The sequence below is a fragment of the Arachis ipaensis genome, chromosome B02 (genome assembly GCF_000816755.2).
Source record: "Arachis ipaensis cultivar K30076 chromosome B02, Araip1.1, whole genome shotgun sequence".
Classification (NCBI taxonomy): Eukaryota; Viridiplantae; Streptophyta; class Magnoliopsida; order Fabales; family Fabaceae; genus Arachis; species Arachis ipaensis.
The window spans coordinates 3,440,419-3,453,276 of record NC_029786.2 but is presented as its reverse complement, the minus strand read 5'-3'; the positions used below and the strand labels follow the sequence as shown (position 1 = coordinate 3,453,276).

The 12,858-nt window shown below is 35.1% G+C and overlaps 3 protein-coding genes and 1 long non-coding RNA gene across 9 annotated transcripts in view; 1 reads left to right on the top strand and 3 right to left on the bottom strand.

Moving 5' to 3' along the window:
* On the bottom strand, window positions 927-3,187 carry LOC107623265. Its single transcript, XM_016325463.2, has 2 exons — window positions 1,138-3,187; window positions 927-1,040 (listed from the first exon to the last, which is right to left on the bottom strand). Exons 1-2 carry the CDS (start codon window positions 2,321-2,323, stop codon window positions 967-969), a joined length of 1,260 nt encoding a protein of 419 aa, XP_016180949.1. The 5' UTR covers window positions 2,324-3,187; the 3' UTR covers window positions 927-966.
* LOC107626632 lies at window positions 3,592-5,197 on the bottom strand (the record flags this gene model as incomplete). The annotated part of the gene is given in 4 exon segments (XM_016329528.1): window positions 3,592-3,680; window positions 3,912-4,256; window positions 4,347-4,455; window positions 5,162-5,197. Coding segments are annotated over 3 exon segments (513 nt in total).
* Window positions 6,289-7,675, top strand: LOC110268636. Its single transcript, XR_002356908.1, has 2 exons — window positions 6,289-6,321; window positions 7,028-7,675. It is a non-coding gene; the product is annotated as an uncharacterized LOC110268636 (long non-coding RNA).
* LOC107623259 overlaps window positions 10,391-12,858 on the bottom strand; it is a 16,308-nt gene continuing 13,840 nt past the window's right edge. For 3 of the 6 annotated variants that reach the window (XM_021115187.1, XM_021115190.1, XM_021115189.1), the window contains 2 exons: window positions 12,752-12,814; window positions 12,398-12,625 (listed from right to left, as the gene is read on the bottom strand). In XM_021115187.1, coding sequence (XP_020970846.1) covers window positions 12,425-12,625; window positions 12,752-12,814 — 264 coding nt within the window. In that variant the 3' untranslated portion in view covers window positions 12,398-12,424. Of the gene's footprint in view, window positions 10,860-11,771; window positions 11,883-11,956; window positions 12,095-12,397; window positions 12,626-12,751; window positions 12,815-12,858 lie in introns of those variants that run through there. The other 3 variants (XR_002356907.1, XM_016325449.2, XM_021115188.1) reach the window with 3 other exon arrangements.

Here is a 12,858-nt window from a genome sequence, read left to right as displayed (position 1 = left end):
TATCATGAATCATGGGGAAAATCATAAAGAAATTTTGTGCTTCCTTTGATGATAAGTAACATGGATTTTGATAGCTGTCTCTTGTGTTTCAGCTTAAATTGGTTGATGATTCCGAGGAAGCCGAATTTGCAAGAATTTCCTTGTTTTCCAAGCACTGAGATGCAGGATAATACCTGAAAATCATTAAATTAGATTAGAATCCTATGTGTTTTATGTAGGATATTTGACTAGTTGCAAATTTTCAATGACCAGCTTTCTCCTCATTATATATTTGATTCTTGCTAAAAAAAACTTATTTCTGCTATTTTAATTTTGGTATTCTTTAACAGGTTGAACTGAGGGTCACAACTTTCAAGTCTTCAAATTAGAAATAGAAGATATATTTCTAATCGATTGGTATGGCGGTCCTAAACCTCTCAGTGTGGACGAGTACCTGCATCCCAAAATGTTATTTAACATATCTGAATATTTATTATAGGATATTATAGGATATTAAGCGCAGACGGAACTGCCACGAGAGAACGCAGACGGAACTACCGAAAGAGAGCGAAAACTATATCATTTCTTCGTGAGAATAGGTAAGCAGCGTGTAAGGGGTAAGATTTAAGAATAGAGAAGAATTAATTAATCAGAGAGAATTAAGAGGGAGAGAGATAATTCCATGAAAGGAATTCCAGAAAAGGAACTATATTCATTACCCAATTCATCCTTCCCTATTACATTTCTGTTATATCTATTTATAGTAAATCAATTACTAATGAATTGGGCCTTGGCCTATATTTTACTCATTACATTACATTCCCCTTAACGACAACCTTGCCCTCAAGGTTGTTGAAAAAAAAAAATTATAAACCCTAATTACAATTAATAAAAGTAACAATTAATCTTAAAGTAACATTTTTTTTTATTCCTATTCTACTGTCTAAAATAAAAAATTACCTCCAGGATCCCACTGTTTAAAAAAAACTAGGCCCTCCATCTTTTTAAAATATTTTTTGGTAGGCCTAAATCTATTTGTTGATGTGAATTGGACTCTTGTTGAGGTAAATTGGGCTTGGCACATTGGGAAAAGGCCCAACCCTTGAGGAAGGAACAGCTCCTCATTCTCTGCTTTCTCATTCTCGTTGCTGCTCTTGAGAAGAGAAGGCACCATTCCAAAACAGCCACCACTCATCTCTTGACCACTCTGCATCTCCGCCGTCTGCTTTGCCTGGGTAGGCTCCTGTGCTGCTGCTTGGTCCATCGCCACCCACGGAGACAACACCTCGTCCCGCTTCTTCTCTGTGCTGCCTCTATGCTCGCGGTCCCATGGAAAAACCGCCACCGTGAGTGGTGGTGGTTTGGCCACGATTGAGGGAACACAATGGAACAGAACGCCTCTTCTAACCTTCGCCGCTTCGTCAACTCGGGTCGTCGCGAGCTTTGCCTTCGCGGAGGCGCCGCTTGCTACCACCGCGTCGTTCGTCTTCCGTGGTCTTGGTTCTGGTGCGGGCTTTCTTGCAGCTGCTCCGCCTCTGACCACCGCGTCCGTAAACCTGCAAGGCGGCTTTGGTGTCGGTTCCCGATCCCATAGATCTGTGTCATCCACCTTCCCCTTCGCGACGGCGCCGTCCTCGGCGCCACTGTTGGCCTTGCTGAGCCTGCCGTCACTACTTCGAGCGGTTCTGTCGACGTGGACGTCGTCGTCCTCCGCAACGGGTGCTGTTTCCCTCCACGTACGATCGCTGGCGTTGAGAGGTCGCGGTCCGGCATTCAGGGAGGTCGTTTCTTGAATCTGAAGCTCCCTTCGCAGATCTGGAAGTGCTGTTGTTGATGCTGAAAACTGTTGTTGAGGTATTGAATTAGATAGTTGAATTCTTGAGGATGTAAAATCTGTATCCGCAGTCTGTAATTTCGCTTGATCTTGAGTTTGGATTGATGATTCTGCTTCTGAATTTCTGATTTTGTGTTCTGTTGATGATTTTTCTCTGGTGTCTACTGTGGAATTCTGGATTTGAATTTTTGCTTGAAATGCGGATTCTAGACTTTGATACAGTGATTGATAGGAAATTTTTGTTGATGAACTTTTCTGGATCTGGTGCTGAGATGATAATTTTGGCTTTGAAATTTCTGAAAATGGATTGCTCCAGCGTTCTTCATAATACTTTGCCAAATAAAATGCATCAGAAAGAGTTTTAGGATCATCAAAGATAATTTCTCTATGGATATAAGTTTCCAATCCATTGAGAAATGTCTTCAATATTTCAGTATCAGTCCAAATTACTCTTTGAACAGAAGACAAAAAAGCAGTAAAATATTCAGCTACACTTCCAATTTGCTCCATTGGAGGTGAGATCGCCAAACCACCATGAAAATAGAAAAATGGTGGTCAATGAAAGCACCAGCGTAAGGGGTAAGATTTAAGAATAGAGAAGAATTAATTAATCAGAGAGAATTAAGAGGGAGAGAGATAATTCCATGAAAGGAATTCCAGAAAAGGAACTATATTCATTACCCAATTCATCCTTCCCTATTACATTTCTGTTATATCTATTTATAGTAAATCAATTACTAATGAATTGGGCCTTGGCCTATATTTTACTCATTACACAGCGGATGACAATGGTGTTTGATCATTAATGCTAATTAATCCTAATTATATTCTAACAGATCAAACGATTCCATTGTTTCTTATCATGAATCATGTTTGAATTCACCCCACTAGGGGGAATTCTGATACTACAGAGTGACAATTTTTACATCTTGCCTTCTTCATTAGATTTTTCACTCCTACCATCCATGATGCACATACCTTTATGTAATTGTCGCCTTAATTTACAATGGCTTTGTGTTACGAGATGATTTACTGTAGGAGGATAAAGTGGAAGGATGTGCAGTGACTTATGAATAATGACAAACATAAACCATAGATGATGTGCCTTAACTACCTTAAATTGAAAATCGATGATGTTTTGGTTTCAGGTTTTTCATATGTCATCGTCTTTTATGTTGATGCAAAACTGAATCAGGATAAAATTTATGATGATACCTCAAAATACTTGACCATTTTCACACTGAGATCAAGGGAATTGCATTATGTGTATTGGGCAGTTGCTTAACCGTGTTCCATGTGTTATGTCTAGTCAGTTCTCTATCATTTAACTGTTTGGTTTCGAAGTCTAAAGTTCAAATTATGTTTCTCTTGCGCATCTCTTTGATTCTTTGCAGTACTATCTCAACTGATCTGGATGGAGCGCCCTTTGGGTAAGCATTTCCTACTTTTATCTGGCTGAATTCAGGAAAATTGCTTTTTACCAAGTGATTTTGAAAAGGCTGAGATTGTCGATTTCTTGGAAAAGAATAGTTGTTATTTCATCTTTGCACAACTGCATACTATTCGTTGTATGCGGCCAATGAAAACGAAATGGCAAAATAAATGCTAATCTCAATTGCTATATTTCATCTTTGACCCAGAGAACACTACGTGTTCAAAAATTACTCTAACTGGATAGGTGTGTGAAAAAAAATGAAATTCTGGTTGAATATATTCATGTAGGTGTTGCCGCTATGGTTTTCCATTAGTTGATCTTGGTCATTTTGTTCTTCAAATTTTCAGTCTTCCTTCATGCTAGGTTTTTCTCTTTGGTTGTTTTCCACCTCCAGACTAGTTGAACATGCATCACTAAGAAATCCTGTTCTCCCTGCCAACAAAGAAGTAAACTAATAGGTATCAACTACAATCTATGCCAAAATGTATAAGAACTATAATATCTATAGTAAAATCGTTCAAAATTGAAGGAAGCCAAACAATTTAAGGGGCATAGAACAATAGTATGTTTCGTATCACACATTTCCATTTTTTTTAATTCAATTTAAGAAACTTTAATTCAGATATGAAATGAGTTAAATCGAAAGAGAAAACTAAACATTACCAGTATTGCTAGAGTATTCAAAACCACCAAACTGAGGAACCGAAGAAGGACATTCCGAAGGAAAAGCAATCGAAAGTCTCTGGAACAGAGAAGCGTGCAAATCTCTTCCTACACCACCACAGGTCGTGGACATTTTGCTCCCTCCCTCTTTCCACTTCACATCGAATTTCCCATTCCCTTCATCTTTCACAATTGAGAGATTCGGTAAGGTTTCTTCGAAGACCTGCAGCATTGGCTTCCGGAGCTGTTCCTCACTGAAACACGACCGAACCAAACGAAGTTCCATCAACAATCGTTCGATGTCAACATCACGAACCACCCTAATTGCACTGATTTGACGCTCCACTGCCACAAACACACAGGTAGAGTTTTAATGAAAATAAATAGTGAAAACTTTATGCTGATCAAGAAATTTGTTATTTGATCTTGCTGTACCTTCGATTTCAAGCTCCTTGAATTGAGGTTTCTGCGTTTGGGTTTTAAGTTCCTTCAATTGAGTTGACTGTTTGACCATTTTCTTTGATATACGCCTTGGAAATTTTGCCTTTAATATACTAAAAATAATATAGTAAGAAAAAATGGCTACAATCTACAATCATAGTTATCAGCATAGTTGTAAAAACCGAACCGATGATCGAATCGGTCAGGTTACTGGTTCACTGGTTCAACCGATAAACCGCTGGTTGAACTGATAAAACCGGTTTCACATAAATAAAAAATATAAAATACTAAAAATAGTCATAAACTTAATAAATTCAAAATACATATTGTTAGTTCTTCCCCAACATTTTAAAAACAACCAAATTTCAAAGTCTAAATATAACTAATACAAAGATAAACATTCAAAATACATATTGTTAGTTGCCTTAATTCCTATTTTAAAACAATAGCAATCCTAAATTTCCTAATTCCTATTCCAGTATTCCCTATTCAGCAAGACAGCAACCTTAAAGGCTTAAATAGTTAAATTCACAGCAATCTTAAATAGTTAAATTCACAGCACAAGCATATTCATCCTAGACAAGCATTAGTCAACAAGCAATCTTAAATAGTTAAATTCCCTATTCAGCAAGACAAGCATATTCATAAATCATAACAGAACAATATTAGATTAACATTATTCATAACAGATTCAAGCTTTCAAGTTTCAACAAGCATGTTCATCCCAGAAATTTCAACAAGCATAAATATGCATAACACTGTAACAGCAAGAAGTGCAGAACAGACTACAGAGGAGAACTGGAGCTAACCTGTTTGACAGAGCAGAAGAGCGAGGCAACGGCGAGATCGACGGCGCAGCAACGGCGACCATTCATTCGTCTCAGTCTCGTCTCGTGAACCCTAGCTCTGAAGCATTCATAAATCCCAGCCCAGTAGCCACCGCCGTCGCCGGGGTTCTCAGGTCGTCAGCGCCACCGCGGTCGCCTAGTCTCTTGCTTCGTCTTCGCTGACCTCTTGCTTCGTCTTCGCTTCGTCAGCACCCAGGTGAGTGACTCCTCTGTTTCATACTTTCATCTTCTATGTTAGAATGTATGGTTCTGATTCCAGAACGCGTCGTCTTCGCTGGCCTCTTACTTCGTCTTCATAATCTTCGTCTTCGCATAATGTTCTGTTTCATACATTCATGTTTTTGTGTTTTGCTTTGTTACTCTGTTTCGGTGTTTTGTCAAGGCTGGAAAGTGGATATTTACTCTATTTAAAAAAAAGTTGAATGGGTGAATGCTGTAGGCAGAATTGTATTGTGTTGAATGGCTGAATGTTGTAGGCAGATAAGGTGTTGTGTTGAATACTTGAATGGCTCCTGAGTGTTTCTCAAATAAACTAGTTATTCTTAACCAAGCATATGATGGTTGATTGTGCAGGCTTTTCAGCAGTTTACAGGCATTAACACAGTAATGTACTACAGCCCAACGATTGTGCAAATGGCTGGCTTCCGCTCTAATGAGTTAGCTCTTCTTCTATCCCTCATAGTTGTGGCTTGAATGCTTGCGGCACCATTCTTGGCATTTACCTTATCGACCACGCAGGGCGAAGAAAACTGTCCCTCTATAGCTTAGCAGGAGTAATAGTATCACTGATCATCCTGTCCATTTCATTTTTCAAGCAATCATCTGAAAATGCTTTGTATGGATGGCTTGCGGTTCTAGGATCGGCCCTGTATATTGCATTCTTCTCACCGGGGATGGGGACTGTGCCTTGGACAGTAAACTCAGAGATATATCCCGAACAATACCGAGGAATTTACGGCGGCATGTCTGCAACTGTCAATTGGGTTTCCAATTTGATTGTAGCAGAGTCATTTCTGTCAATTTGATTGGGCAGAACCTCTGTGGACCCCACCGACCAGGGTGGTGCTGGTCTCCTCTTTGGGACCCACTTTCAGGATGCTTGGGATGATCTTGTCCTTCAGGTAATTATTCTCTGTTCTACTCCTACACTACATTTTTATGCCTCTCTCTCTATGCAACAGTGTGTTGCACTTGCACACTACTTATTAGACCATGTTTTTCTCATTGCCAAACCCAAAACAATTTATAAAGCCTTGGTTAATCATGTGTTTTCTTAGGTGTATTTCTGAGTTGTTTAATTTAGTGTAGGTTGATTCTAATGAATTAAAATAGCTACTGCATATAACAAATGTGACTCAAAATAAATATATAATTCGTGATATAGATTAATTTGAATCATATGAGTAATAATTTTATTCACGTATATTAGAATTGAAATGATGTGAACTTAATTCAACTCCAAAAACTAATACGTTATGTTCAAAGTTTTAAACAACTTTATTTGAGGAAAGGGAAAATCATAAAGAAATTTTGTGCTTCCTTTGATGATAAGTAACTTGGATTTTGATAGCTGTCTCTTGTGTTTCAGCTTAAATTGGTTGATGATTCCGAGGAAGCCGAATTTGCAAGAATTTCCTTGTTTTCCAAGCACTCTGAGATGAAGGGTAATACCTGAAAATCATTAAATTAGATTAGAATCCTATGTGTTTTATGTCGGATATTTGACTAGTTGCAAATTTTCAATGACCAGCTTTCTCCTCATTATATATTTGATTCTTGCTAAAAAAAACTTATTTCTGCTATTTTAATTTTGGTATTCTTTAACAGGTTGAACTGAGGGTCACAACTTTCAAGTCTTCAAATTAGAAATAGAAGATATATTTCTAATCGATTGGTATGGCGGTCCTAAACCTCTCAGTGTGGACGAGTACCTGCATCCCAAAATGTAGGTACTGCAGCAGAAATAATTTCCTTTAAATGGCAATGATATAACATGATAACCCCCCACCCTAAACAGTAACAAATGAATAAAAGTTTTATGCCATTTACGAAATTCTCATCTATGATTTCGTAATTAATTTTTATTCAATTATGGTGGGTTATGTCATCCACAGGAACAGTTTTGGCTTCATTGTGTGAATGCTCTTCTAAGTCATTTCTATTTTGGGCTATCTGCAAATGCACATATTCATTGGAGCTATTGTAAATATAAGATAAGTTGTATATGTTGTTTCAAATCTTTGCATTCCTTCCCAAATACTCTTGTATTCTTGTACCATCGCTATATATCCCTTTGCCATTTGAGATGCTTCTCCAAGCATCGTAATGTTGAAGAGGAAACAGCGTAAGCTACTGCGGTTAACCCTCTACTTTTAGCTTTTTATATAGACAAGCAAATTGTGTATACTTGACCAGTGTGGCTATTAAATATGAACATATGTTGCAATGGTTCAGTGTGCCCTATTTTATTCGACCTCTTTTATGTTACCAGTATCATCTATGTATCAGTTGTCAGGTGAATGTTATGTATCAGTTACCTCAGGAGAATCTGATACGCTCATACGCACAACTTCTTTCTAATTTTTAATCATTATTTTTGTTTTTTAATTAAAAATTGCCTATGTAGATAAAAAATAAAGAATAAATGCACTAACCCGTTTAAGCTGTTGTTCTGGGAACTAAACTGAAAATCAGTTCGGTTAATTAGAAATCGATCACCAAATCATCGGTTCGATTCAAGATAAAAATCGTTTAGCAATGAACCGATCAAAAATTGAAAAAATCAATCTAACAATTAGTTAAGTTAAATTAGTCTTATTTTTTAACGGTTAATTGATTAAAAATAACAAAATTATTATTTTTAAATTATATATTTTATACATAAATATATTATTTTAAGTTTAATTGGTCCATATTTATTAAATTTATAAATAAGTTCTTATATTTTTTTTTTCAATTGGATCCTGAAGGTTGTTATATTTTTTTTTTTAATTGGATTCCGAAAGTTGTGTTTGTTTCTAGAGACGAAGACTGAGACTAGGCAATTAGTACTTAGGCAGCGTTTGTTTTAAGGTATTGAGACAAAGACTGAGAGATTCAGATTTGGTATCATGTTTGTTGGTTCAGAGACTGGTACTAAAATTTTTGTCTCTGTCCCTAAAATTTCAGTATTTCAGTACCTTCAAAAAGTATGGACACAGAGGACTAAAATTTTTAGAGATGGATACTGAAACTTTAGTAACATTTTATACCTAAAATATCCTCATTTCAATTAATTAATTCCAATTTTACCCTTTGTACAAATTAAATTAGAGCTTCATTCTTGTTTCAATTTATGTCTCCTACTTTGCACCAAACAGAATATTGAGATTTATTTCAATCTCTGTCTCTTAGTCTCTGTCTCTCAGTTTCAGTCTTTCTGTCTCTGTCTCTGCACTGAAATTTCTAAAAACAGACATTGAAACTTTACTAATATTTAATCTCGAATCGATTCTTCTCGAATCCTCTCCCCCTCTTCTTTGTCTTCTTCCAACAACCGTAGTAGTAATAGTGACTCCAATGGAATGGGTGTTCAAATCTAAACCGATCCAAATCAAACCGCTTATCCAATTCAAACCGAAACCAATTAAAACTGCATTAATTTGGATTTGATTGGATATTATTCTTGGCAAACCGCATGGATTGAATCGGATTCTAAATCTACCTCTTAAAACTAATTCAATCCAATCCAAACCACACAATGTGATATAATATAACTTTTTATTATTATATTTAAAATTTTACGTGTAATATGTTCAATTTGTTATACATTTTTATCTTATTCATGTATTATTATTATCGAGGTGAATACTAAATCGGTACCTGAAAGATTCTAGCACTGACAAGATGGTATCTGATTTTTGTTATTGACAAAATGGTCCCTAAGAGATTTTAAAATTTGACAAGCATGTCCCCAAGCTTACCGGAGCAAATCTTCAGCAAGCATAATGCTAACGTAGCCACTGTATTTCGTTATACTATTGATATTCGTTATGTTGTTGTTGGTTATTTAAAATTTGATGTTGAAACTTATTATATTTAATTTTGTTATTTACAAAACCGCAAATCTAATTCCATCCAAACCGCACCGCAAGTAAAATTAGTATTCGAATCAAGTGAATGTTTGACTCAAAACTTATCTAAACTGCACGAACACCCCTACCATTGGCGTCGTCTCTCCCTCCCCTCTTTTTTCTTTTTCCTTCCTTTTTTCTCTATCTTTTTGTTGTCTCTGCTCTCTCTTTCTTTGTTTCTTTTGTTTTCAATGTGTGGGATAACCGAATGAAAATTTTATTCTAATTTTAATTTTTTTTATTAGTAAAGATATTTTAGTAATTTTGTTTATTTCAATTTCTATATTTATCTTCAACTAAACAGGATCCTGACATATAACTTATTTTTATATACTTCCCACTAAATATAATACAGAGACTTTATCTTTGAGCGAAAAGTATGCCAATAGTCAGGCCATGGATTAAACACCAACTGCTTCAAGATAAAAAAAAACACCAACTATTTGCAACATAAGAAAAAATATTACGACGTAAACTCTATTAAACTCTAAAGTAGTCATTAAAATTGGCTGCTTGCATCGAAAAAAATCACCAAAATTTTAATTGCACTATAAAAATCTCTAAGATTAAAAAAATTGCACCACGTGGTTCCTATCCCCTCTCTGTCGAGTTACACATCATATCTTGAATAACTTGAATTAGACAAAACGACGTTACATTAGTTTTGACGATAAATATTTGTTGAAATGATAATAATACAATTTTTTTAATCTTAAAGATATTTATAATGTATTTAAAATCTCAAAAACTTTTCCGGTGCAAACGAACAATCTTAAATGTATTTAATCCAAATTCTACATTGCAAACGTCGATAGGGTGAAAAAGGAGAAAGATTTATTGCACAATCAACTTACGTCTACCTTTTTATTTTCTTTTTTTATGGGATTGTATGCCGCTTGCTATTATTCTATTGCTTCTGCTATTACTTTCAAATTAAATACTACATGATGGTTTTCATAACAATATAAAACATCTATTAGCAAAGAGAATACACAATTCAAATTATTAAAATTTATAACACGAAGGGTTAACGAATGTCAATAGCCAATGGAATGCACGGAGGCTCAAACAAATTGAGTAGGCTGGGAGAAAAATCTAAGCATAAATTTAAAATGAGGTTGACGGATACAATCAATCATAGCTATCACTTACATACTCATTTTAAGTAGTTTGTACTACTCTTAACAGAATGAAACCAATCCTAACAACATATTTAGGAGAATAATTCTCATTACTGACTAAATAACTGAACCTCAATGTAACTATGTAATAATCTAACAATTATGCTTCCCCAAGTATAAACCAACACTGAATTTGAAACTATATGGTATAAGCAACTTTGTAGAATGGTCTAGCAACTGAAAACCAATACTTGCATTTCTTCGATCTAATTAGTCAATGGCATTCATCTAAAACTGTAGAACATTAAATGAAAAATGATGAACTAAGAGCCACCAAATTTACATGGCCATCCTCTAAGGAGATGAAGAGGATGGTACTGTTTGTGCGCATAATAGCTTTAGCAGGCATTTAATCTTCTTCTGACTCTGCAGATAATAATAGATATCATAACTAGAGTATTCTGGAAGATTCCAGGATTTTCATTCAGTGTGAAAGAACAAAAACAAAATCAAGGGTTGAATTTACGCAAAGTCAACCCCAAAATTGACAATGCTCAAACACAGCTTGATAATATTTAGCTCAACTCATGGTTTGACTGATTTATTATCGAGCTTAATCTTATTATGGAATCTTGATGCACGAGTAAAATTTCAAAGACCATTTTAAACATTAACCCTTAGATATTAATTAAGCTTTTGGCTATAAGTACATACTTATTTTCAACATATTTAATCTACAAGACACATTATGCAAATAATTGAGATATTATATATTATTATTGATAATATATAATGATATAGGTGATATTATGCCAAGGTCTCAAGCATCTACATATCTATGTGAACCGATAAATGAATATACAACCCTGCTCATGGAACATAGCAAAGTTAAGTTTGACTCATTTAATAAATGAGCTCAAATTTTTAGCTCAAGCTCAGTAGCTCACCGGCTCAGGAGCTTAGCTTATAAAGTAAGTAACAAATTGAGCTAAAAATAGCTCACATGCTATTAGGAACAAGGTAAACTACCAAAATTGCACCAAAAAACTCATATCGCTATGAAAAATAACCAAATAAGATTTCTATGAATGACAAAGAAGTCTCAAAAGATTTAAAAACGTGACAAAATTAACAAAAATATCATATTTTTTTTACATAAATGATAAAGGAATTTTGTATTTAGCAAACAACTTGTGCATTTTATTTTAACTATGACAAAGTCTCCTTTTTCTAATAATACTTACAAAAAATCGCATCGAAATCTAATATCTAAAGTATTTTATGAAAAAATATAACTAATATCCAGTTAGTTTTCTCACTTTTTAAATCTCTTGGAGCTTATTTGTTATCTTTCCAGGTTATTTTTATTAGTGGCATAAACTTTCGAGTACCATCTTGGAAGTTTATGTTTGGGAAAGTATGCAGATGTTAAACAAAAAGAGTTGTCGCCTTCTCTTAATGCAACAAGGAAACTAAATGAACAAGATATAGCATTAGTTTCAAATAGAACATTTGCTTCATACCATATATAGCTTCCATGTTATTTTCCTTGTAAACACCAAGAGGTGATCCATGGACAGAGAGAAGCATCTCGCCAGGTTTCGGCAGCCTAAGGGTTTTGGGTGTCATCCCAACAGACAAGCGCTGACTACTCACCTGCAAAAGGCAATAAAGCCAAATCAATCACAGCTGTTTAAAAAATAGCCTCAATTGAAAAAATTCCTTGACAAATCACCAAATTTTAACTATGACAAAGTCTCTTTTTTCTAATAATACTTACAAAAAATCGCATCGAAATCTAATATCTAAAGTATTTTATGAAAAAATATAACTAATATCCAGTTAGTTTTCTCACTTTTTAAATCTTTTGGAGCTTATTTGTTATCTTTCCAGGTTATTTTTATTAGCGGCATAAACTTTCGAGTACCATATTGGAAGTTTATTTTTGGGAAAGTTTGCAGATGTTAAACAAAAGGAGTTGTCGCCTTCTCTTAATGCAACAAGGAAACTAAATGAACAAGATATAGCATTAGTTTCAAATAGAACATTTGCTTCATACCATATATAGCTTCCATGTTATTTTCCTTGTAAACACCAAGAGGTGATCCATGGACAGAGAGAAGCATCTCGCCAGGTTTCGGCAGCCTAAGGGTTTTGGGTGTCATCCCAACAGACAAGCGCTGACTACTCACCTGCAAAAGGCAACAAAGCCAAATCAATCACAGCTGTTTAAAAAATAGCCTCAGCAATGAATACTAGAGTTCATAAAGTCATCCATAAAAAACATAAGGTAAAAAATAAAGGGAGAAAATACAGACATTGGGAGTCTGAAGACCTTCTTGACTTGTGAGAGTCTGAGCTTCACATGGCTCCTCAAAAACCTATGTAACAGACATTCAATCAATTCATATTATCACAATACATT

Bases quoted from the DNA above. Each gene is read 5' to 3' on its own strand.
- LOC107623265 (XM_016325463.2), bottom strand. From the start codon at position 2,323: ATGGAGCAAATTGGAAGTGTAGCTGAATATTTTACTGCTTTTTTGTCT. The intron at 1,041-1,137 runs TCAAGAGCAGCA...CCAATTTACCTC, and splicing joins TGGAATGGTGCCTTCTCTTC to AACAAGAGTCCAATTCACAT.